Below are 27,697 nucleotides of genomic sequence, written 5' to 3' on the forward strand. Positions count from 1 at the left end.
TAATATTTCGATAGATATCACCGTTTTCGATTTATTTAAACTCGAAGGTATACATGTATTTTATTGTAATCGTTACATTTCTTAATATTCATCAAGTATGCTTTGGAATTGACACTTGTGTTAGCAATAATATTACAAATTAATGGAAAACTTAATTAATACTTAATATTTAATTAATGGCGAAAATAATATTTCACAACAACTGTTCAAAATGTCCTCCATTTTGTTGAATACATAATCTAATTCTTTTATTTAGCGAACGCATTAATCCATTTAATGTTACTGGATCGTTTTGTAAATCGGTAAATACTTGTTTAATTGTGTCTCTTAACTCATTAACTGTATTAATTGGAGTGTTATACACTTTTGATTTCAAATAACTCCATACTGTAAAGTCCATTGGATTAAGATCACAATTACGAGCAGGCCAATGAATCGGTGCATCCGCACCCCGGCCTATCCACCTATCAGAGAAATGTTCATGTAACCACCTTCTACAAATTCTTGTGTAATGTGGTGTAGCACCATCATGCATGAAAAACATGTTTCTTCGTATTTGTAATGGAATATCTTCCAAAATATCATGTAAAATATTGTCTAGAAAATTGTAATACATGTTACCATTTAAATTTCCGGGAAAGATGTGGTATAATATGAAACTATTTCCTAAAGTAGCTGCCCAAACGTTTATCTTGAACGTGTGTTGGAAGTGAGTTTCCATTGTAGCCCTTGGATTTTCTTCAGCCCAGAAGTGCATATTTCTAGAATTGAACATACCTTGTTTTGTAAATGTGGCCACGTCTGTAAACAGAATGTTGCTTAAACAATTTGGTGCAGTTTGAACTTTATTTTGCAATACTTAACAAAAATCAACTCTAAGTGGAATATCGTCAGGTAACAATTCCTGCACTTGTCGATAGTGGTAAGGATGTAATTGCTCTTCATGCAGAACTCTTTGATGGGAAATATTCGTTCTTAATCCTAACCTGCGTGTACTTATTGTGGGGTCATTTATTACAGCATCCAATATTTGCTCTTCAACGCGAACATTTCTTGCGTCTCTACGACATCATCAGCATCTGTATTCCTTCTTTGAAGACAACCGGTTTCTCTCAGTCGTCGTTCAGTACTTACAAAAGTCCTGGCATTGGGAATATTTCTGTTCGGATACTTTTCTCTGTAGCGTCTTACAGTGGCAGCAGCATTTCCCGAACATTCCCCTAATACTAAAAGTATGTCTGTCATCTCAGAATTTGAATGGTGTGCCTAGTGTGCCATATTGCGGACAAACAAATTTAAAAATATACCAAAAGAGACGTGTTAAACAAATTTCACTGTCGAGTACAATAAAAGTGTAGATAAAATAATTTAATTGTTATTAAACGTCACTGACAATTCATAGACTACTTGAGATTAAAGTGTTGTTGCTAACACAAGTGTCAATTCCAAAGCATACTTGATGAATATTAAGAAATGTAACGATTACAATAAAATACATGTATATCTTCGAGTTTAAATAAATCGAAAACGGTGATATCTATCGAAATATTACAAGAGCACCTGTTTTGCTTAGAAAAGTCTAAGGAAACAATTTTTAAAATATTTTTTTAAAATATGTAAAAATTAAAAAACATGTGACGCAATAACCCCCACTTACCCTCCAAAACTACCCTGTATTAATATAGGATGTGGTAGGTGGTGACATGAAATTAATTATCCTAATGTCTTATAATCACTCCCAAAATATGAACTCCGTATTCAAAACCGTTTGGAAGATATTTGAAATAATAAGAATTTTAATTCACCCCTTTAAAGGGCTGTATCTCCCTTATTATTCAGTTTTATAAAAAAGTGTACATAAAGAAGTACCCTTATTTTTGGACGTACTATGAGCTCTAGAAATTAATGTACATAATTCTGGACCACCTTGTATATAACAGGTTAGAAACGCATTTCTAAAAATTAAACAATTTTTCACCAAACTAAATCTTGATCTAATTCTACGATATCGCTTGATAAAATTGTATATACACAGTATCCTATAGTAGAGTATCCGATATAACAAAGACCTTCACCGATCTGTTAAATGGATAAAAAATATTTGATGTGTACTTTAGTATCTAGTATGTTAAAAATTATAAAAAAACAAGAGATGCCCGATGTAATTTTGTCCAGACTGTAATTAACTAATAATTAGTGAGTTTAACAAAAAAATTTAACACTAACGGTAAGTAGGGGAGCGGTAGGAACACTGAGACGGAAACTTTCAATGACAATAACTTTTTTATTAAATGCTACTTTAAACTTATATTGTACCCCTATATTTGGTATGTATAAACAAGAACTAAAATTCATGTCGTTTTTTGATAAAAACTAAAGTTAACACCTCAAAAATAATAAATCTAAAAATTACTAAATGTCTTACTGTTCCTTTCAATGTGGGAACACTGAGACGCAACAATTAACATTATTTTACGTTAAGACTGTCAAAGTTTAATTCAAATTTTAAAACCGAACTTTGGCGCTTAGTTAACCCTTGCATTACAGGGGGCGACATGTTGGCAAAATCATTTTAATGTCTCTTTTTAATACATGTGAGACATCTGGGACAACTGGAAAAGAGAACCTGTTTTCACATATAGCACTTTTTCTTAAAAACAATATTTCAAAATGATTTTCTTTTATTTGGGACAAGACTTTGCCTACATAGTATGTCTTTTGGTTAGAGTTAAATTCAACAAGCACATAATTCTCATTATTGGGACAGCGATCAAGATGTTCGAAACTAATTGGTTCGGGATCTTCACCAATAAAATCCTCTCCTCCGCTGGAATCTTGTAATTCCATCTCTCCAGTATTCCACTCATCTGGAATGCTGGAAAGAGGCCAAATGACTGGGGTAAATTCGCGTTTATTCCCATACATAAAAAAAGTTCGCCGACATATTGCAGTAATTACCGTAATATCACACGCGAGTAAAGTACTTTTAACCATCATCAATGAAAGACTAAAAGCAATTCTCTCACCACAAATTCCCCAATAAGATGCGGATTCGTCCCAGTTAGAGGAACAAGAGAACATATTCTTAATATTCGTCAAATTATCGAAAAATCTCGAGAGTTTAACATAGAAACATATTTATGCTTTGTTGACTATTCCAAGGTCTTCGATACCGTAGAATGGGATAAAATGTGACATATACTTAGAGAAATGGATATGCCAGAACATCTAATATATTCATTACAAAAACTATAAGTAAATAATACTGCTAATGTAAGAGTTAATAATGTGGTTTCGAAAAACTTCATATTAAAATCTGGAGTTCGACAGGGATGCATAATATCCCCTATTCTATTCAATATATATAGTGAACATATTATGCGTCAAGTTTTTGAGGAATGGCAAGGTGGAGCAACGATAGGAGGAAGAAAAATCAAAAACCTACGTTATGCTGATGACACTGTTATATTGGCGTCATCACCAGAAGAACTGGAACAAATTATGGATAGGTTAGACACGGTGAGTACGGAATATGGTTTGAAAATAAATATGCAGAAAACCAAAGTGATGATCATCGATAGAATCAGAAACAACTAGGCAAAGATAAAAAAGATGGCAAGTTACGAAGTGGTTAGGCAATTTGATTACTTAGGCTCCGGTATTACTAACAGCGGAGAACGCGAAGACGAGATCCGTCGACGCATCACAATGGCCAGATCAGCAACAGCCAAACTCACAAAAATTTGGAAGAACACTGACATCACAAAAAACACAAAATTGCGCCTTGTTCGAGCATTGATATTTCCTATCGCCACCTATGCTTCAGAAACTTGGACAATAAAAAAAGCCGAGTCAAAACGTATAACGGCATTTGAAATGTGGGTCTAGGTAGAATGTTGCGCATACCATGGACCGCCCATCGCACAAATAACTCAATTCTAGCAGAACCTAACATAAAAACTAGACTCATCACAACTATCAACCAAAATATACTGAGATATTTTAACTTTAAAAGTTACATAACACATTGATCGCATTAACTCCATCGATTTGGCTCTGAAGTTAGGTTCAAAATTATGTCAAAATTTACCTGCTTTCCATGTGTATACTGGTTGCGATTACACAGCATCAAACAGTTTTTACAGCATTAACTGATGACGCCGACATATTAATTGATGAAAAAATGAATGTTGTTTAAGAGTTTACCGTAAAAATGTATGCCGTAAATAGCTGCCACAGAGTAAATGATGCAATAAATCGCATTTTTATAAAAACTTATGCTGTGAAAGAAAAAAACGAACAGTTTTTGAAAAAAATTAAAAATTTTAACTTCAACACTATACCACCATGCTGGAAATCTTTGCAACAAAATATTTTAAGAACTATTTTTGTTAATTCCATGTGGCTTAAATGCCGAAATGTATAAAACTCCAGCCTGTAAACTGCGGTGGGCATTTGGATGATTATTTAAAACCAACAGGATTTATTGTGGACCAAACGCCTTTGGAAGTGCAAAACATTCTCGTAATTACGGAAGATGATGGCGAATATAGCGAAGGCAATAATGAAAATTTTATTTCCTATGAATCAGAAGTAGAATAAAAATCGTTAATGGGAATCAGTGTTTCCCATTTTCCCAATGTGATATTTATATTTATGGTTTAGAATAATAAAATTTTTGTATTGAATAAAATATCTTAGTCATTTTTTAATTATTAATTAATATTAGTCTGGACAAAATTATATCGGGCACATCTTGTTTTTTATAGTTTTTAACATACTAAATTACCTATCAAATAAGTTTTATCCATTAAAAAGATCGGTGAAAGTCTCTCTTATCTCGGATCTTAGACTACTACCAGATGGTATGAAAGCCTGGATGCTGACACTTAGCGTGTTACGACACCTGGAAAACTTTTGAGATGTGGATATTCCGCCGAATTCTAAAAATTCCATGGACTGACCCAGTGGCGGCTTTTGGGGGTAGGCAGGATAGGCCGGGCCTACCCAATAATTTTAAGAGCTTTAACATTGAAAAACATACATTCAAAAATTATGTTAATGCATGTAAATGTACTAAATCACTTAATACATTAGCGTCCGTTAAAACAACTATGTTATTATATTACCTCAGAAAGCATCGAATCATATTCAGGCTTTTTAAATATCATTAATAGGCCCGATCGGAACTGGCCGACCCAGCTCACATAAGATCCCCGTACAAAAAGCGTTTGAAGTTAAGCAGCTTGCCGGACAACGATTTATATTGTCGTGTTTATGCTTGCTGTTTAGGCACCAGACGATCGGGCCTACACCGACCATCGTTGTCACTTGTCACGTAATTATCGAATTGTAATATAAATTTTCTTTTAAATTATGATAAAAAATATGTAACATAATCTATAATTGTAACATATTTTTAAACAAACAACACAATTGCAAACAAGTGCACGGTTGCCCAAATAAATTTAAAAAAATTCGTAAAATTCCGTTAATCTGAATCCAACACACGCCAGGTACGATTCATCTGGTACAGTCTTTAAAAGATTCCCACTCTCACACAAAAAAAAAATATGTATTACACACACTGGCGACTTCAGAATTTTTTTTGGGGAGGTCATGGATCTTGAGGGTGGTTACTTTTCTCTGATGCAAGGTCACTTTGAGTCTTATCACCAATAGGATAGGTGAGTTTTCAAATATTTTTAAGGGGGGGGGGGTCATGACCCCTCCCTCTGGATCCGCCACTGATTACACATATTTTTTTTAATGGCTTTGGATTATTGATCCATTCAGCCAAATGATTACACATAGCTATATGTAATTTCCTGGCTTGGCCTACCCAAAATTTTACCACACCAGCCGCCACTGGACTGACCATGTTAGAAATGAAAAAGTTTTAAAACGTATTAATAGACATCGTGAACTCATACAACTTATTAATCAAGGGAAGACATCTTCTCCTGGACATCTAGTAGATTTCAACTAATAATGGCAGGAAAAATAGAAGAAAAGCGTGGTCCTGGCAGACGACAAATAACCTGACTGGTTACCATCAAGGATTCGACGGGACTAAACCTTCAAACCTTAATAAGAAAAACACAGGATAGGGATGAATTTGCAGAAGTCATTGCCAACCTCCATTAGATACTGCATCTAAAGAAGAAGATTCCTTTCATTTAAATTATCTATTATTCCTCATTTTTATGCTAAGCCAAATAGCTATAGGAAAAACCCCAAAGGAATTCAATATAGACACACTGTTTATAGATTTTAAATTAGCCTAGCGTGCTACGAAGTAAATTGTGTGAAGCCATGGACGAATTCTACATTCTCGATAAATTTAAACTGGGTAGTCGGTAGAAAATCGAAACTGACCCTAGAAAATAAAATCCTTGTCTATAAAGCTATCATAAAACCTATCTGGGCGTATGGAATCTAACTCTGAGGATGTACGAGTAAGTCAAATACAACCATAATTTAAAGAAGCGAATCGAAAATACTGCGAACGATAACTGATGCACGTTGGTATGTGTCAAACCGAACGCTTCACGAAGACCTAAGAATCCCGTTCATACAGGATGTGATCACTAAATATAGCACGACGCATCATGAAGGACTGGAATCACACAGTAACCCCTTACTTCAACCTCTAATAGAACATAATACTGTAGCGAGATTAAATAAAATGAGCTGTTCGAATTTATATAAATATATTTATTTATAAGTTTACAGTTCGGTACTCTCTTATCAACTAAAACTCACTCCTAACAACCTTACATATATACCAAAGTTACTATGTTCTAGAACATTCTTTCTTTCTTTCTTTCTTTCTCCCCTTCCTTTTACCCTATCAGGGTGTCGGATTTGGGCTAGCTATTTTAATTTCCATTTACCCATCTCTTGTATTCTTTTCTGTTTCCTGCCATTATTTTCAATTCCTCGAGTGATTTTTGTTTAAGTTTTCCCGCCTCTACTACTTGCTCTATCCATTTTTTTCTTGGTCTGCCTCTTTTTCTTTTTCCGATGTTTTTTGCTTCATAAATTTTTCTTGTTATTCTATTTGATTGCATCCTCATCAGATGCCCATACCAGTTCATTTGTCTCTTTGCTATTTTGTTCATTATCGGTTCCTGGTGGGCCATTCTCCTATTAGTCTCGTTGCTTAATCTATCCCATTTTGTCTTTCCAACTATCCTTCTTAGATGTCTCATCTCCATTGCGTTTATCCTGCTCTTATGTTTTTCCAGAATTGTCCAGTTTTCACTTGCATAGAGCACAGTCGGTATCACTATTGCGTTATATATTTTTATTCTTGTTTCTCGTGCAAGTTCTCTTTTTCCCATTATTGGGGCTAACGCATAATATAACTTGTTTGATTTCTTTGCTCTATTTGTTATTTCCCAGTCTATTTTTCCGTCATTAGTTATTATACTTCCCAGGTATTCGTAAGTTGTTACTATTTCCAATCCTGAGTTGTTACATTTTATCTTTATTTGATTATCTTCCTTATCTCCTTTGCCGCTGATTATCATTATCTTACTTTTTTCCTCGTTTATCTCCATTTTAAGTTCTTCTATTTGTTCTACCCATATATCCATTAGTTTCTGCATTTTATTCTCGGAGTCTGCTATTAGTACTATGTCCTCTGCATACATTAAGGACTCTATTGTTACCGGTTGTAATCTGCGGTAACCTATTATTGTCTGTAGTTGATTAGTTCTGACTCTAGTGTTTCTTATTAATTCGTCCATTACTATTATGAATAGCAAAGGGCTGAGACTATCTCCTTGTTTAATACCTCTCTTCCAATTAAATGCTTCCGATCTTTCCCCTGTTATTTGTACCCTTCCTTTTACCTCTTTGTAAGTACTTTCTATAATTTTTATCAATGCATTAGGTACGTTTATTTTCCTCAAGCATTTCCCTATAATATGTCTTTCTATCGTGTCAAATGCTGCTCTTAGGTCTATGAATGCTAATACTAGTTTTCCCCCGTATCTATGCTTCTTTCTATTAGGTTTCTAATGATATATATATATATATATATATATATATATATATATATATATATATATATATATATATATATATATATATATATATGTTGTCATTTGTCTGTCTTCTCGGCCTAAATGCCGTTTGTTCTTCTCCCAATACCATTTCTACTTCTTGTCTCAGTCTCTTCTCTATTATTTTCGTATATATTTTAAAGCATACCGATTGCTCTATAGTTGTCGCAGTTTACATGTTCTCCTTTTTTGTGTATTGGCACGATGATATTGTTCTACCAGTCTTTAGGGATTGTTTGTTTTTCCCACGCCTCTTTATATATTTTCCATAGCCAGTTTATTCCTTCTTCTCCCATGTATTTTACCACGTCCGGTTCAATTTCATCATCTCCACCTGCCTTGCCTATTTTTATATTTGATATTCCTTCTATTACTTCTTCCCTACTTATTTGCTCTGGCTCTGTGTTTTCTTCGCCTTCATTGATTATATTGTCTTCCTTTATCACTTCAGTATCAAATTTTTTCTCATAATATTCTTTCCATACCCTAGCTATTTGTTCTGGGCTTATTTGTATTTGGTTTGAAGTATCTCTTACTGCGTTTATTTCCTTTCGTTTTCCTTGCCTTATGTGTCGTATTGTCGTCCAAAAGTTTCTATTATTTGTTATATATTCTTCCTGAAGTTCTTCTCCAAATGCTTTCCATGTTTTTGCTTTTGCTTGTGTGACTGTCTTTTTTGCCAATCGCCTCTGCCTATAGTATTTTTCTTTATCTTCTTCTAATCCTGTTTCGATGTATTTTTTCCATGCTATTTTCTTCTTTTTTATTTCTGTCTTCACTTCTTTATTCCACCATCTTGTCCTTTTCAACTGTTTATTATATTTTTTGATTCCACACACTTCAGTTGCTGTTGTCTTTAATACTTCACTGTATGTATTCCATCTTTCTTCCATTGTCCATATTTATTTTTGGCACTCTATTTGTCTCAGTCTTTTGTTAGTTTCCTCCGTGTAAAATGCTCGCACACTTTTTATCTTTAGTTTGTTTACATTTACTTTCTTGTACTCTTTTCTTTCCACTTCCTCAATTTTTTCATCCTTCAGTTTTGCAGTGACCATCCTGTGTTGTGTAGACAGTTCGGGTTCCTTTTCCGTTAAGATGTTTGTTATATTTCGTTCTAGGTTTCTCGTATAGACTATATAGTCGATTAAGCTTTTCGCATTTCTCTCTTCAGCCACAAATGTATATTTGTCGTTAATGGTTTGTTCACTGAATGTGTTTCCTATTATCAGGTCATTGGTTTGGCAAAATTCCAGTATATTAATTCCATTTCTATTTAATGTTTCTTCCCCATATTATCCAATGCATCTAAATCCCCTGTTAATATCCTTACCTACTCTTGAATTCCAATCGCCTAAGATTATTATTTTTTCTCTTGTCTCTCTTAATTTGTCTAATGCGTTTTGGAGTTCGTTGTAGAATTCTATCATTATCTCTTCTTCATTACCTTCTGTTGGTCCGTATATTTGTATTAATCCTATTTTGTCTTTTAGTTCTATTTGGGCTGTGATTATTCTAGATGATACTGCTTCGTAGTTTATTATTCTTGATTCTATTCTTTTATTCACTATTATACCGACTCCTTCTTTTGCTCTGTGACCCTGTGGTACTCCGGAATAATATAGACTATATTTCTCATTGATATTGATATGTCCTTTCCCTATCTTTTTTGTCTCGCTTATTCCCATTATTTGTACCTTCATTTTTTCCATTTCTTCCGTAGCTTTTATTTCCTTGCCGGTCAGAGATGTCACATTCCATGTCGCTATTCCTATATGATTTGTCTTGTTAAGATGTATTTCCTTATTACTGTATTCTTCTTCTCCATTATTGGTGTTAACGTTGATTTCATGCTCCCTGGTTTTTGTATTAACATTATATCCGTTATTTATTTTATTACCGTTTTTATTTTTAATGCTAATATTTAATTTTTCCCTACCTTAATTACTAATGCTATGCCCATTTTCTTTCTAGAACATTCCCACCTCTAATTCGCCTACGTGACCGGTTATTATTCTCTCTCGCACTCGAGATACCTGGAATTTTCTAGTCGCTTTGCGTTGAGATGGAACCGTTACACGGGCCACGCTGAATGCATGTTCGTAACAATACTAATAGGAGACTCAAAAGGAACTGGTCAGCTGACCTGAGAAACGGTTAAAGTGGTCTTGTCACTGGAGAAGACCTCACCAAGCCAATAGGAGCCCTTTGTTCTATAGCCCGATAAATTGTAGCTTGTAGTAGCTAACTTCTATTGAGGAGAGTGCACTTTAGAAAAAAAGTTTATGCTGCGCATTTAAAATGTTTTGTCTATATGATACACGTCTGATACATATCTCTTTACCTATAATCCAAAATCCCACTGAAAGATCACTACGATAACTTAGTTAATCAAACTCACATTTTTACATAAATTTAAGAATAGGAAAATACATTGATAACAGGTTGCTAATAAAAAAGTGACCGAAAATAGTTTTAATTCCATTTACCATTAAATAATTAATGGTAATTAATTTTTGAACAAAAATTTTATTTCGCTCAGGCTCAAAAAAAATTCGCTGCTCAGGTTGCCGTTAAAAACGCGAGGTATCAAAGATAAAGTAAAATACAGTTAGCGCGCAACGACACTGTTTTGACAAGTGACAATCATCATCATTATCCGTGGTGCTACAGCCCTAGTTGAGACTCGACCTTCCCCAGTCTATTTCGCCAGTCGTTTCTATTCATCTCCAACCGTTGCCAGTTGGCTGCGCCAGTTTTTCTCGCATCCTCGTTCACACCATCCCTCCATCTCAGTCTTGGTCTACCTCTACTCCTATTTCCTACTGGTATCGCTAATAAGGTTTATCTGGGTAAGTAATTTTCATTTGATCTTGACAAATGTTTAGCCCATCTAAGCCTACCAATTTTTATGAAATATATTAGACCTCTACCATTAACTATTTCTTTCTAATCTCGTACAATTAGAAATTATATCGCCTTCTCCAAATACCATTCTCGCATATTACGCCCATTATTCTGTGTAGTATCTTCCTTTCGAAGACGAGCAGACGATTTTTGTGTGTTTTGGAGATGGTCCATGTTTCTGACCCATATGTCAGCACTGGTAGGATGAAAGTCCTATATATTGTTAGTTTGGACAAGTGATAATATGAATAGGTGTTATTAACACTATCTATCGACGCCGAAGCATGCTTTAAAAACTCACACAACTGACACTAGCCATGTCAAGTTCTCTTTTACTTTATCTTTGATACCTCGCGTTTTTAACAGCTGAAAACCCCTCTTGGTCTTCTTTAACTTGCAATCATTTTTTCTTAGGCAACCTTATTTTTGTTTTCTTTAATCATCAGTCTGACTATATAATAAAATAAACTGCTTTCATATTTAAGTTTTATTTCCACCGATTATATTAGATTACTACAAAGTACAAATTCAAATTCCCATCTCTTAACATAAATCCTATCTATCTCTGCCTTCATCTAGTGTTGCCAATCCTTTAAAATAAAATTCATTTTCATTAAACCTTACATCCCTGGCAATAATTATTTTGTTTTTAGTTGTATTCCACAACCTATAACCTGTAGGTGCATAGCCCAACATTACACATTTTCCTGCCTTATCATCAAACTTACTCCTCAATTCGTCAGGAATGTGAGCATAACAAGTACTTCCAAAAACTTTTAAATTTCTAACATCTGGTTTTTTGTTGTTCCATATTTCAGCTGGTGTAACGTCTCCATCCAGGCTTTCCGAAGGTGACCTATTTATCACATAACATGATGCCCTTATAGCTTCTCCCCAAAAAGACTTAGGAACCATTGAAGCATTCATAATGCATCTAGCTCTTTCCACCAAAGTACGGTTCATCCTCTCTGCCTTACCATTTTGTTGAGGTGTGTATGGTACTGTATAATCTAATAGAATGCCATTTTCTTTACAAAACTCTCTATATTCATTTGAAACATATTCACCCCCATTATCACATCTTAATTTAGAAACCTTTGAATTAAATTTTGCTTCTACAAACCTCAAATATTCCTTAAATTTACTGAAAACCTCACTTTTATTTTTAATTAAAAAAAGCATAGTAAAATTTGAAAAACCATCTATAAAAGTGACAAAATACTTACAACCATCAATTGTTTGTGGACTGATTGGCCCGCAGACGTCAGAATGTATTATTTCTAAAATTCTATTACTTTTTGTCCTGGTTGAAAAAGGTAACCTTGAAAACTTCCCCTGTATACATGGTTCACAAAAATTCACTCCGCCAATATGTATGTCTTTGTTTATTCCATCAACTAAATTCTTTTTAATTAATTTTTCTAGTGATTTAAAATTGTTTAAAAGCAGTTTATTTTATTATATAGCCAGACTGATGATTAAAGAAAACAAAACTTATATCATCATTTAAAAAAAATAGTTTTAATTTGTTAAAAAAAAAAAGATGAATTACCATTAAGTGTATTGAAACTATTTGCGGCCGTCTTTTGACTGGCAATCTGTTATCAATGTCTTCTCGTATTCTTATATTTATGTAAAAATGTGAGTTTGATTAACTACGTTATGAACGTAATAATATTGTATATAGGATCTCGTACTACTATGATTTGTATTGGTCTGATCTGAAATTACGGATCCGGTGAACCGTGGCCCATTTAAAACTTGATCTAAAACCATTTTGAGATTCATCTACTACTATTAGTGCCATAAAAAAATCAACACATCCTAAAACATACTTTTCGATGAAAAGAAAAGATTAGATAATCTTTTCATTGGATGTGTAGATATTCCCGAAACATTTAGTTTTTCTCACCGTTTAAAGTTACACTGAATAACTTTGCAATCTATTGGAGCTTTACCGACAGTTATCCGAGGTTCCATTGCACAAAAATAGATTGTTCATTTAAATCGCCACATTTGTATGACGCCACGTCGACATTTTTTGAGGTTTTCTTAATTAAAGACCGATCGAATTACGTAAGCTATTTCTTATCCGTTAAAGGGAGTTTAAGATTATTTTTTATTTTACTATTACTTACTATGAATAATATACAAATATGACAATTAATCAAAAACAAAACAGAAATACATGTTTTTCTTCTTCTTAGTCGTTAACCTGATGCAGGTATCGTGATACATGTTTTTACTTATACGTAAAAAATTCTATTTCGATTATAATTAAGACCAAAACAAGAGACGACGGCGTGACGTCATGAATAATGTGGCTGACTGTCAGTCCCTATCCCTGCATCTATTTTATATATTTACTTAATATTGCCTATTCATCTTGTATTCCCATTTTCGGTTAATCTAGTTTTATTAACTAGAGTGTGATACTTTTAAAAGTTTAGGTAGGTTATATAAAAACTTAATTTTAATACTAACGCTATTTATTTTTGGTTTTGTATTCATAAATACGTTTATGAAAAATAAAAGTTTTAAAAGCAATATAATGCATTTTGTTCTTTTCTTATACTTCCTCCAAAGTGGATTTAGCGATATAAAAAATTGTTAAATATCCTTAAACAGACTGGTTTTCAAATCAAGGTTGTCAGATATTTGTTCTAAAATCCCAAATTAATAAAAATGTACGGATCTAAAATAGACTTGCATCCACCAATGAACAAGCAGAATTGCTTATAAAGAGGAAGAAGAAGATACCGCGTGGTCGTAGAATTAAATTTTTGCGTTTTATAAAATTTTTTGAAGAAAATAATTATTATTTTAACTGAACTTAATGAATCTTTTTAGAAAAAATATTATGATTCAAATTTTTAATTTAAATATGTACAAATTTACAAATAATATAATTAAAACTCTTCTTATAAACTAGAAATAAAATTAATTAAAAGTCAATCACCGGGAGAGAAAGCCCAAAAAATTTGTAAGGTTTTTCGATCAAAAAGCAATTCCTGATCATGTTAGTACGCTAGAATTGCTTTTTAGCACATACACCTAAGAATTATTTTTTACAATTTAAAAATTCGAAATTTTGAAGTCTAATTTCGGATTTTTAAATTAAAAAAATAAATAAGTAAGTCTCAAATAACGCCTCTCTAGAACTCAACAAAGGAAGATAAGAAAAAAGACAAAAATGGCTGCTGGAACATGGACCATAGCAAATCCCAAAAAAACCAAATCAGCAACACGCGAGGTTAAAAGAGATTTCGGGAGAATAGCATCACCTCCCTCGTAACAGAGCTGCTAAGAAACCAAGGGGCTCTAACGAACAGACTAGGTCATAAAGCACCGTGACAAAAGTATTCAGAATGGTGGTAGCACACAGACACCATCCTGATACTCAACTAGATCGGGCTCAAGCAAATTTGATCATTAACAAACTGAAGCAAGCACTTGATGAGGCTCCTATCGGAGGTCAAAATGAACTTCTGCAGTTCCATAAAACATCGTTTAGCGAAGGGACCCTGTGGGTGAACTGTATTAACGAGTATACAAAAAAATGGACGACTGAAGTGGTGAAGACTATTGGGGGCCTGTGGGAGGGAGCAAACTTAAATATAATTGATCCAAATGATATGCCCAAGCGCCCCATGGTCCTCACCTGCGTCCCCGAGAAAGAACTTGAAGAAACCATCAGGACCCGTCTAAAGAGGCAAAATCAAGACCTTAACACAGAAGGCTGGTTGTGATCTCTGTTCTACAGACTGAACGACAGTAAAGATGAATGTCATAGAGGGAGGAGTTACGAAGGAGATAGTTCTCAGATCGTACCTTTAAAACGTTTATAATTTCTCATATATTTTTATTTTACTTTTTTGTTTCTCAATATCTCTGTAACATTTATTTTAACAAATGACGGTAGTATCTAGGTTCAATATATATAATGAAAAGAATATTATTTAGTTGAATATACTATGTAGTAATTAAATACTAGTTAACATTTGGCTTCATTTTTGAAACCAATAATTTATTTATTCATTATATATGAATAAAAAAATCAGTTATGAAGATTATATTTTAGTAAATGTCTTAAATTTATACACAAAATTTATTTTAATTAATGTCATCAGTTTATTTTCAGTTAAGTACAAATCAATTTAAGACTGTATTGTAATAATTTCACCAATATTTACTCATTGTGAAAAGTATGTTTTACTAGTAGTTGTTACTTTAAAAAAAGATTAAATAGTACCCACACAATGTAAAAACTTTTACATTAGACCGTTTATTAAAAGTTACTGTTAAATATTTCAAAAATAATTCAAGAATGTTTTTTTGTTATTAAAAGATTATGGATAAAATGCAAGTTTGAAAATTTCGGCGAAATGGAAAATTTCTATTTCAGAGAACATGAAATTTTTGGTTGAATATATTTTGAAAATTTTTTAAAATGTTTCTTAAATTTTTGGGCAGGAAAACGGTTATAATAAAAAGTCATGTGACGGTTTTTTGTAGTGTTGGAACAAACCTATTTCTAATTCAAAGTTATAAAATTTTATTTACACATAATAAAAAAAATAAATACATACTTTGAATATTGTAAATTTCATACCTTTTTAAGTTTTAAAATTAAAAATTTAACAATTTAATATAATAAAAATACAGATTTTATTGTGAAAAAAAACAAAAAAAAACAGCAAATCAACGGCATCGAAATTTGATTAAGCTGGATGCATAAGTTAAATAAATAGCTCCGTTCGTATTCCTTTCCCACTTTCCCCTAACTACATCTTTCATGATGGTTTGAAGCCGAAGGCCACAGTTTAAGTTTATGCAGTCACCCTCTTAAGGAGTATTTTGAAGTATAATAACTGTAACAAAATCACCCATTTGAAATGTCCTTCTATATGCGTCTATATTCTTTGCTTATATCATCATAATACAAGCTAGTACATAATCTCATTGACTGCTCTGATATTCTTCGACAAATAAATTTTAACGTTCCATCTTATCCAGTGAGAAATTCGATTACGTTCAGAAATACACAAGCTAGAACTAATCTTATGTTAAATTCTCCTTTATTTCTCATGTGCAACATTATAATTCCTTAAGTGCTTACTGCGATATATTTCACTGCAGTGTAAAGCAGCTTACTAGGATGGCTGAGATCTACCTAGGGGATTTGAGTAGTTTCTTTATGTTAAGGTAAAATACTCGAAAAATGTGTTATTTAGTTAGTACTTATGAATTATTAATATATTTGGGGTCACTTTTTGACTATCAAACTATTATCAATATATTCTCCTAATTTTAAATGTATGTAAAAATGTGAATTTGATTAACTATGTTATGTACGTTAGAGACCGACCGAATGTGATTTTTTTGGCCGAAGCCGATGTTCGGCCTGTAGGATACCTTCGGCCGAAGCCGAAGGTGACTAAAAATATACCTATTATATGTTAAAAATTTAAATAATGTGCATTATATTTTTATTACCTGATAGTGGTAAACAAAAATATGAAATTATGAGATAAAAAAGTCAAACATTTATACATTATTTGGTAATAGAAGCGATAATAAAAATAAATAACATTCATAGTCAATGGTCGATGTTTTGCCATTTAGGTATCTAGTCAAAACACCAGTAATCGTGAGTTTTAACAAATACAATAAAATTATTATTATCAGAATTTTACTACGTGAGAAATATTCAAATGATGATCTTTGAAACATCTTGGCCTATTGTTAAAATCCTACCTACTACCTGACCTGAAAGTTTGTAAAACGTTTTAGTTAAGGGTATAAAATAGGGTGTAAATATTATTTAAATTATCAAAGACTCGCCGAAGCATATTGTTCAGAGATTATTTCATTTCTATAGTATAGTAGTATAGTATACTGACAGAGCATTTTATTATTCCACCTTCGGCTTTGTTTTGGCTGAAGGTGGCCGAAGCCGATTAATCGGTCAGTCTCTAATGTATGTAGTGACACTGCAGTGGGATCTTGTACTATATGTTTTTAATCAAAATTAACAAATAGAAATAGACACTCTCATTATTCAAGATTATTGTTGGTGACACACTTACACACAGAAAATAAATGAAGATTATCCAGGCGACTATGGTTTTGTGAGATTGCCATTTCATATTTGTTTTTCAGATGAATGTTCCTTTTTTTTCTAAATAGTACTGTAAATCGACGCAATTGCTGTTAGTGGGTTGATGAAAATCCTAGACTTTTCAATGAAACACATACTAAACACCCACTGAAATTAAATGTATGGATAGGAATTTATAGGGATCATATTTTTGGTCCATTCTTTTTACAAAAGAGTTTGAATGGAGCAGCATATTCAGAATTATTAGAGGACACAGTTCATCCCGTTCTGACAGATATAATCAAAAATAATGTACTTAGAGGATAATTTTTTTTAACAAGATGAGCACCTCCATATTAGAGCATAAACTTAGGATGAGTTTATCTAAGATGTTGCCTATAGTACTACACCTTAGCATTGGATGATTAGTCAGAGAATACAATGAAGATTTTGTATCCTGTCTTTAGAGAGGGCGTTGGAATAAAAGAAAATAAAACATGTGTGTATTTATTGATTCAACCATTCTGTAAAATAGTTACAGGCTTTAGGATTAATAAGTCCTGTATCTGCACATCTATTAGCCACAGGACACATCCCACATGTTATCTTCACTAGCCCTGGTGTTGGCAAAAACCTATTTACAGCTTTATATAAGTAAGAACCATTTGCTGCTAGAATCCGTTCAGCATTGTTATCCAAGACAACTGTATACAAAATGCTTTCTATATCATCTACTGTTAGAGAAACTTTACTGATACCCAGTTCAGAAATAAATTTGTGGACATCGCTAGCTGTGGCATAACTTCTGTTTCTTACTAAAAGGGGACCACCAGCTTTTTTATTAGCTTCTTCCCACTTTTCTACTAAAAACCTATGACATTGTTGGCTTAACACATCAACAAATTCTGATTCAAAATCTTGATCTTGATACCAAGCCCCTCCTGTTACTGTCCTGTCTGGTTCTAAATCATACAGCATATAAACTTTCTTTTTACTGGCCTAAAAAATAATCATGTTTTATATATCTTTATTTATATATTATAAGTTAAGAACTTATATCTAAAACAATATGTATTTAGCTATTTGCTTGGTTTAAAACTGGTTAAATATGTTTGGTTTCAGTGAACATTAAATTACACTTATAAGAATGACTTAATTGATTTATTAATTTATTTATATAAGTACTGGCATTATCTGTTATTCTACAAAATTTTTAAAATTATATTTTTACATGTAAATATATGTAGCATAATATATAAATAAATTAAATAAGTATACTTATACTCACAGTTACTTGGATATTACACAAAAAGAGTTATAAATATACTTGTTTGTAGATGGTGTAATTACTTACAGACACTGATTTTACAGCTTTTATCAGTTTCTTGGTTTCTAAACTTTTCAATACTTTGTTAAGCTGTGTCATATTTAAATTTGAACTAAATCTGATATCTCTTATCCATATGCCCTTGTTTCCTGCTTCTTCTATTATTTTATATACTACTTTCTCCTCACTATCTGCTCCTTTAATATTTGTTTTCTTAGATGGATCCTTGTATTTGTATAAGAGGTTATCTTTGGTTTTAAACAAATCAAATGTGCTAAAAACATATTTTTATATAATAAAAAATTTGTATTATTGATATCACATACCCATTTTTTAAACATTTATTAATAATAGTTGTTATTTCTGTAAGGGGTACATCAGGCATATGCTTTGTTATGTCGTCATTTGAAATACCTTCTGAATTAGATTTTGCTAATTCTATTAATCTATTTTCAGCTTCAGTACTTTCGCTAACGTTACCATTCTGTGAAGATTGAGTGCTCATCTTGATATAAATTTCTAATTTCTTTTCATAATCTAAATAAATTCTTTACATGTACATACATAACCTCAAATTACCGGTTTATCGTAGTAAACTTCGCGTCTATTTTTAATAAGTGGTCTCTGTGGAATTTTTATTTGGCACATAAAAAATATTTTTTGTGTTCAAAACTACCTTTTATAATGGGGGATTTTTTAAAACGTAATAGCGTTTACTTAATAATTCAATTTTGATCTGAGTCTGAGGGTAGAACCATAATTTATTTTATACCTATGAAAGATATATACACAGTAGCCATACTGCACCTTATCACTGGGCAGATTATACTGGAACAACTTTAAAGAAACGAATTTCTAAGGCAAAAGGCTGATTATTGTTCATGCACAGTATCTGTGCCTGTGGTTAATGCTAGAGGAGATACTGAATTTGTACGAAACGGCGTGTTAATTTTTAAATCAGGTGCATGTTTATAATTTTAAAAATTAATTATAATAACAGTAATGTAAGCCATTACTTTTTGCGCCTATCATGACAACATGGACCACTAATTTTATGAAGTGGGTGAGAAGTTGATTCTTATTCTTACCTAACTTACCCAAAAATTCGGTCCTGGTAGTTGATAATGCATCCTAGCATAATGTGCTAATAAATGGAAAAAATGTGAGATCTGCTAGCTGTAGGGATATTATGGTAAAGTGGTTACAGGAAAGAAGTATTCCTTTTCAACAAACACTAACCAAACCTGAGGTATATAAAATTATACAAGCCAATAAACCACATTTTTCACCTGTTTATGTATTAGATTATGAGCTTAAACAACATGGACATAGAGTACTTCAAGAAATACAAAATTTTCGGAAGTGTTAAAGAGTGGGCTGATATATGTAAACACATTCAAATCGAAAAAGGCTGGATCACTTACAATTTGTTGTTAATACTGGTTCATCAGATTATTTTGGACTAAGCAAGCAGCTAAAAAACAGAAATTTAAGCCAGAAAACCAAACTAATAATTTATAGAACACTCATCCTACCAGTGCCGACATATGGGTCAGAAACATGGACCATCTTCAAAACAGACGCAAATCTTCTGCTCGTCTTCGAAAGGAAGATACTAAGAAGAATAATAGGTGCATTCTGTGAGAATGGTATTTGGAGAAGGCGATATAATTTCGAATTGTACGAGAAGTATAAAAAAATAGTAAATGGTAGAGATGTAATATCCTTCATAAAAATAGGTAGGCTTAGATGGGCTGGACATGTGTCAAGAGCAAATGAAAATTACCCACCCAGACCAACTCTACTATCGGTCCCAGTGGGAAATAGGAGTAGAGGCAGACCACGACTGAGATGGAGGGACGGTGTGGACGAGGACGCAAGGAAAATCGGCGCGGCAAATTGGCAACGGTTGGCGATGAACAGAAACGACTGGCGAAATAGACTGGGGAAGGTCAAGGCTCAACTAGAGCTGTAGCACCACTGATGATGATGACTGGTTCATCAGAAGAAAGCCTTTCAAATAAATATATTATTTAATCAGTTAAAATAAACTACTTATTTTTTTTTGTATCCCTTTTGAAACCCTTCCTTAGTAGTTATGTTAATAAATTGTAAGTATTGAGGAATTTTTTATTTATTATTAAAGTACTTCTAATTTTACTAATTAATTACTTTATCGAGTACAACTGACTATAAACTTCATTAATGCTTAAAAAATATGAAAATAAAAATTAACAAATTCATTCTTCACTTTAATTGAATATACTTATGAAAAATTATTTTAAATCTATGTTTCCACCCACCACTGGTAGATAGAAACAGTCTCTACTTTCTTTCTGGACAGGGGGTGCACTTGCACCCTGCTGCTCATGTTTAGAATACAATCCAGCATTACCCTATTACCCAATTATTTACAAATGAAAATGAGACTGCCGAACTTACCAATCACCAATACAACTACACTGAATCATGAATAAAGAAATAAAAATAAGCCTAGACTTAAAATTGGAAAGGAATGTTTTGTATAAAATTTACCTTATGATGGCCGAAGTCTTATTGTAAGCCCTATTATAATTTTAAGAAATTAAAGTACCTGATGCTGAAAGACATGTTTTTCAAATATAACTAGTACTAATTTGACTATTACCAATAAAAAACAAGAAAATTAGAATATCTTGGACATATTACATGTGGAGAGAAATACACCTTGCTCCAACTGATTATGCAGGGAAAGATCCAAGGAAAGAGAAGCATAGGAAGGCGTAGAATGTCATGGCTGCGCAACCTGAGAGAGTGGTACAGATGTACATCAAATGAACTTTTCAGAGCAGCTATCTCAAAAGTCTGAATAGCTATGATGATTGCCGACCTCTGCCGCGGAGATGGCCCTTGAAGAAGAAGAAGAATAAAACACCAACAATAGATCTATATTTAATATATTACAATATAAAAATGCATTTAGTCTTTATAAATAATTTTAGTTATCACCTCTTGTTATATCTCCATAAAATGTTTTCAATATTTGAATATTATCCTTAAATGCTTTACTTTGCACTTCTATAATATTATCTATGTTGTCTTCATCTTTAGATATGTCATTATTTTTACACACCTCACATGAACCAAGACTTATATTTTCTAAAACAGGATGTACTTTTTCTTCAACATTAGTCTGCCTAGATTGTGACCTAAAAATAAGCACATGTAGGAATATTGTTTTTAAAATAATGTACTTTCTTTAAAGGGAATTAATCACAACTTTAATTAAGATTAATATAAATTAAACAAACTTGTTTTTTTAATTATACAAAAAATTCTAATATTGTTAATATTTTTGAGATACATTCCTGATAAAACTTTATTGGAGGTTAGTTAATTCATCTAAATTTAACTGAATATATACCCGCCAGGTATGTATTAAGTTAAATTTAAAATCATATTTGTCTTTAAAAAGACAACAACTCGCAACTCTCAATTATTATGATAGTAAAATTCTCTCCTTAATAATTCCATTGTAAATCATGAGGATAAAACTCATGATACTATCAAAGAATATAGACGCTTAAGAGTCTATATTCTTTGATACAGGAGTCTATATTCTTTGATACTATCCTGATAAATATTTTGTCAGTTATTTTACTCTCAATATTAACATCAAAATGTATTTTTATGTATGTGACTTTAAAACATAATTGGTGTATTTAACTGGGACATTAAGGATTTCAGTGAAATAATAATTACATTAAAATCCCTCTGTATTGTCCTAAAAGAAATCCATTTTTAAATCCTTCTTCGAAGCCTTTGTCAAAGCTTTCTTGGAAATTACTGTCTCTACCTGCAGATATACCTTCCCGTATGCCTTCCTAAAATAAACTTAAATAAAAAACTTGATTTTTTCTGTAAGTTATTTCAAACCTTTTTTGAAATATTTTCTATTTTTTTAGAAGTATGTCCGATTTCTTGCATTTCCTCGTCAACTTCCATTATTGATTAAATAGTTTGCATTTATAAAATTATTACACTTTTCATTATTTATTTAAGATTTTTAAATCTATAAATAAAAATTACTCAAAACCATAGATAAAATTACACCTCAAAACAAAGATACTGGTATATTAACCTCAAAATATTTTTCTTCTATTTTATTTTTTATTGAGCTCTATCTTTCAGCGTTATTCAGTCATTTATAAATTATCCAGCCAAGGAAATTAGTTTCTACTAGATTCTAACTCGATGGTTTCTACCATGGCCGTCATTAATTCACCGGGGGCTATGTTTCTACAGATTGAATTAAAATGGGTTATTTTTTACTTCTAACAAACGTGTTTTGCGCAAACCAGTCTGTTGTGCTATATTTTCTTTTCGTGTATTTTTTTATTGAGGGTGTAAAATCTTCTTAAGACCGTACCAGTTAAGTCTCCAAAGAGCGATAGCTGGCATGTGTTGGATGCATAGTAAAATGATATAATATAGGTGCCCGAGTGCATTTTCTGTGTGTGTGAATGTGCTTTTCATTGCCTGTTGTAAGTCATACCTTTCTATAACGAAAGGTTGAAGGGAACGAAAAAGCGGACCTACTTGTCAGGGGAGGGACAAAAGAAACATTCATAGGCCCAGAACCTTTCGTTGGCGTAGCAAGAAGCAGTCAAAAGAAAAATATCGGACTGGGTGGAACCGATGAAACGTAACCACTGGCACGAACAAACAGGTCTCAAACTGTCGAAGATTTTTAGACGTAAACACTGTCGACTCAAGCGCCACATGAACAAAATCGGATGGACAGAAAGTGCGAATTGCAGATTCTGTTAAGGCCATGATCGACAGGCGAGTAAAACTGCGGTTTTGTGGCTCGTCGGTAAAGCTCGTCAGTGTATCATTGCAATACCGCGGTTTTATATACCTACGAGCCTGGCTCGCGGCTCGTCAGTTTGTTTTATTTTTTACTTGGCTCGTCATTTAAAACCGCGCGTGTATCACTACTGGTGAGCAAAACCGGCAGTTTTCAGCGACCGTTGAAGTGAAAAGATCAGTTTTTAATCATGGATATGCGTACTCTCAGCCACGACTTTTTATTAGAATTTATATATTGTTTACGAGAATGTGTTTGTTTATGGAAATGTACATCGCCAGAATACAAAAACAAAACAACTCGACTTAACGCATATGTTAAACTTTTAAATACCCAACGTCTGGGGCGTCTCCGCTTTTTTTTTGTAATTTCGTAGTATGCTATAGCGAGGTAACATCAAACTTCACTTTCAGTTGAACACGACATGTTAGCTGTGGACGGGTAACAATGACTGTTTTGCTCGCTAGTCGATCAGCACTAACGAACCGCGAGTAAAACCGTCGTTCTTAAAACCGCGGTATTATGGCTCGCTCGTCGATCACCCACTTTAGAGTGACGACAAGACGGTGGAACATGTTCTGTGCAACCACGCAACTGCCAGGGTTGGATAGGATAAGGCTCAATATATTTGAGCATTCTCAACTCGAACTCTACTACATCGAGGAAGTGTCACCATAGGTCATAATAGATTTTGTTAAAAAGGCTGGGCTAAAAGGATAACTAAAACCTAGGGATGAGTCACAATCATACAATGACGGCATCACACTTTGCTGTGTTATTTCTTATGCGGCTTCGCTGTATTCGCTCAAATATTTGTTATTCGTCAGCAAATAACAAATACGCTACTCCACATTTCTTTTCATTTGTCCACTCCATTTCGCAGTAGGTACACCGCAAATAAAAGCGTTATATTATGTAGTTGTATATTAACACACAAATTTGTCGAATAACGAGAATTACAAGTTACAAGTGAAACCAGTTTCGATGTGACCGATATATTTTGGTGCCTATACGTTGCCCATTACTACCCCTCGCAGGGTTACCAGGGCTACTGATTTTTCAGTAGATCTACTGATTTCAACTTCAATTTACTGAAACACTATATCGATCTACTAAAAAATATGTAATGATAAAATCATGTTCAAAAAATGATCATTATGTCAGTGTTCAATAATAAATTTTGAAAATAATCTATTTATTGATATATATCCATTATTCTCAATCTACTGGAGAAATGAAATATGACCTGGCAACCTTTCTGGTGCCGGCTTCAGTCAATTCCATACGATTACGTGTCCCCTCTCGTTCCTTGTCTAAGACCCGGACCATTGGAAAGAGATGCATGCATATGCAATCAGAATGCCCACTCTGATGCCGCCTTTGAAGTGTGTCAGCACGCGATCGCCATATTTTAAACGGAAATATAGACTCGGATTGAGAAATTTGTGACAAGCTACGACAGAACTGTAATTTAAATTTTAAGAGATAAATCATTTAGTAAATTTGAAATAATTTAATCTATTCTTCAACTAAAAGTACGAATAAAATAGTGCATATTATGTCTACAGTTGCCGTAAATAAATTAAATCGGGTAAATTTTTCTATGCACGCCAGATAAAATGTCACTGAACAGCACTGGTTCCGTTTAAAACATGGCTGATTCCGTCTGCGCGAACGAGAGGCGTGTACTTATCTTGACAAGCAGAGTGGGCATTCTGATTGTTTATTATTCTGTGACAATGCTGCATGTAAAACTTGGTTTATAAATCATCTCGGTCAGCGCATTACAATAGGTTTACCACTTTATCATTTTCGTTCAAACATTGTGTCTCTGAATTTAGAAAGACGGGCATATTTCCCCTAAACGAACTTATTTTGGATGACAGGGACTTTATTCATTCGACTGTAACCGACATTCCTTTAAATAACGACTCTTTAATGCAGAAAAAGCAGCAATGTATAGCAGAGTCCCTTGAGTATGAATCTCTAAATTTAGAACTGTCTACCAGCAAATACGCCTCCTAAGCAGTTCATCAGCCCAGAAGTTTTAAATCTTTTCCAAAATCAGAAAAATTAGAAAACAGACGGAAATATACTCGTAAAAATCAGCGACTACAAAAAGAAGAATTGATCCCAATAGCATAAAACAAAGCGAAACTATTTTAGCATGTAGCAGTAGCTCAGAAGATTTAGACTTAAGCAGTTTGTAGCTTGCTTGAACTCTGATGAAATAGATTGGACTGAAAATGAACAACCAATGAAAAAAATATATTTAAAATATTGTGTGGGACAAGTAACAAAGAATGAAAAGGATAGAAACGAATTCCTTGTTAACTTTTTGAGACATCGCAAAGATAATAAATTCACTCATCCAGCTGTCAAGATGGATCTGTTGTATCTGAAAGTGACATTAAAATGCATGTTCCAACACTTCAGGAGGCACTGCAAGAACACAGTGTTTATTATTTCTCAGTTGATTTTTCCTCATTTAGTGTATATTTTTTGCATGCGAATACTCTTACAAAAGAGCATTGAGTTTAGGAAAAATATTTACGTATGTTTTATAGATTTCGAAAAAGCTTTTGATAGAGTACCACATACATTATTATTTCAATGCTTAGACTCAGTTGGTCTGGACACGTATGACATTAGATTGCTTAAAAATCTTTACTACAATCAGACCGCTTGTGTTAAGGTGGACCAAGAGGTTTCAGCTAAAGTTTCTATTAAGCGTGGTGTCAGACAGGGATGTGTTATGTCACCGATGTTGTTTAATGCCTACACTGAACCAGTTTTTGAAATAGCGTTAAATAATCGCCGCGAAGGTGTTGATCGGTGAAGATCGGTGGTGAAATTATTAACAACATCAGATACGCCGATGACACCGCAATAATGGCAGAGAGTCTAGAAGATCTTCAAACCCTGTTGAATGCTGTAAACAACGAATGCACTGAAAAGGGCTTAACAATCAACGCAAAAAAAAACAAAATGGATGGTGGTCGGAAAAATTAATATCGAAGATTCAGTACTAAGATTAGATAACAAAATCCTGGAAAGGGACGAGGAAATTTCGACCAGAATAGAACTCGCACGGAAAAACTTTATTAACTGGCGTTCTGTATTATGCAGTAGAAGTCTGTCGTTGACCACACGTCAAGAGTATTGAAGTGCTACGTCTGGTCCACTTTGTTCTATGGATGTGAAACCTGGACAACAAAAATAAAAAATCTTAACAAATTAGAAGCGTTTGAGTTATGGTGTTACCGTCGCATGCTCAGAATCCCGTGGACAGCACACATATCTAACGAACGCGTGCTAGAGACCGTGCACAAAGAGCGAGAATTGATCAACATACTCAAAATGAGAAAGGTCCAATACTTCGGTCATATAATGAGAGGACCTAAATACCTATCGCTTACTCCGGTTAATCATTCAGGGCAAAATCGAAGGAAACGGTCGAGGAACTGTTTCATCTAGCTGCCGACCGAGAATCATTTCATTAGCTTGTCAATATGACGATAGCTAACGCTTGAATACAAGCACGGCACACAAAGAAGAAGAAGTGTATATTAGTTACGTATATGTTTTATTTTATTTTTGATTAAAAAAATGTTACGTTTTTTATAAAAATTCTTTAGTTTATCTTATTTATGCTTCTGGGGTTAATATTTTTTAAAATGCCTAAATAAAAGTGTTACATTTGTTCTGTAACTTACAGTTTTGTTTTAATAAATATTTTTTATTTTTGGCAGTAAATTAAGCTTACTTAAAATGTGACCACCGTAGGACTACTGGAATAACGACTCTTGAATCCAGCAGTGACCACTTTTACATTTTTTTTTAAAATCGCCCAAAAAAATTTAGGTATATTTCTTTGATTTTTCTTTTATAAAATATTTGTTTTTATGATCATAAAATTTTTATAAAGTATATAATATTTATGGCCTGAAAGAAGATATCGACAAAAGAAAAAAAATTGGCCACTGGAGGGCGCTCTCTCCTACTATTCCCTCTACTTTTTAATATGTGCTCAGAAGATATGTTTAAAAAGGCACTAGAAGACATCAATAGACAGATATGCAGACGATACAATACTCCTTGCGGACAGTAGAACTACTGCGAGAAGTATGGAATGGTAAAAAAAAAAAACAAAATCATAATTGTCAGCAAGAACCAGATTGAAGACGAAATAATCTAAGTTAAAGGAAAAGTTTTAGAGAAAGTGCCCAGATATAATTACTTGGGATGTAAGCTAAACGATCAATGAAACCGCACCCTTGAAATAAAACGACGCATCCAGATGGCCAAAGCGCTTTCAATAAGATGAAAGCAGTATTATTCAATGGAAAACTAGACAATTACGGACGACAGTGAAAAAGACTTACCAGCTTTGAGATGTGGTGTTATTGAAAATGTGGAAAATATTATAGACAACATGCAAG

The 27,697-nt window shown here is 33.1% G+C and overlaps 3 protein-coding genes across 3 annotated transcripts in view; 1 reads left to right on the plus strand and 2 right to left on the minus strand.

Annotated features, from left to right (window-relative positions):
* Wdr37 (WD repeat domain 37) overlaps nt 1-13,516 on the plus strand; it is a 62,421-nt gene extending 48,905 nt beyond the window's left edge. The window contains exon 9 of the mRNA XM_072540211.1: nt 10,047-13,516. The gene's annotated coding sequence lies outside the window, so the exon portion shown is untranslated. The remainder of the gene's footprint in view (nt 1-10,046) is intronic.
* A 4,056-nt stretch (nt 13,517-17,572) lies between these two features.
* On the minus strand, nt 17,573-19,001 carry Polr3F (RNA polymerase III subunit F). The gene is made up of 3 exons (XM_072541483.1): nt 18,733-19,001; nt 18,434-18,680; nt 17,573-18,078 (listed from the first exon to the last, which is right to left on the minus strand). The coding sequence occupies exons 1-3, from the start codon at nt 18,909-18,911 to the stop codon at nt 17,587-17,589; spliced, it is 918 nt and encodes a 305-aa protein (XP_072397584.1). The 5' UTR covers nt 18,912-19,001; the 3' UTR covers nt 17,573-17,586.
* A 2,311-nt stretch (nt 19,002-21,312) lies between these two features.
* On the minus strand, nt 21,313-22,506 carry LOC140448400 (uncharacterized). The gene is made up of 3 exons (XM_072541484.1): nt 22,322-22,506; nt 22,148-22,269; nt 21,313-21,594 (listed from the first exon to the last, which is right to left on the minus strand). Exons 1-3 carry the CDS (start codon nt 22,388-22,390, stop codon nt 21,384-21,386), a joined length of 402 nt encoding a protein of 133 aa, XP_072397585.1. The 5' UTR covers nt 22,391-22,506; the 3' UTR covers nt 21,313-21,383.
* Between the last annotated feature and the right edge of the window lie 5,191 nt (nt 22,507-27,697).

The sequence above is a fragment of the Diabrotica undecimpunctata genome, chromosome 8 (genome assembly GCF_040954645.1).
Source record: "Diabrotica undecimpunctata isolate CICGRU chromosome 8, icDiaUnde3, whole genome shotgun sequence".
NCBI lineage: Eukaryota > Metazoa > Arthropoda > Insecta > Coleoptera > Chrysomelidae > Diabrotica > Diabrotica undecimpunctata.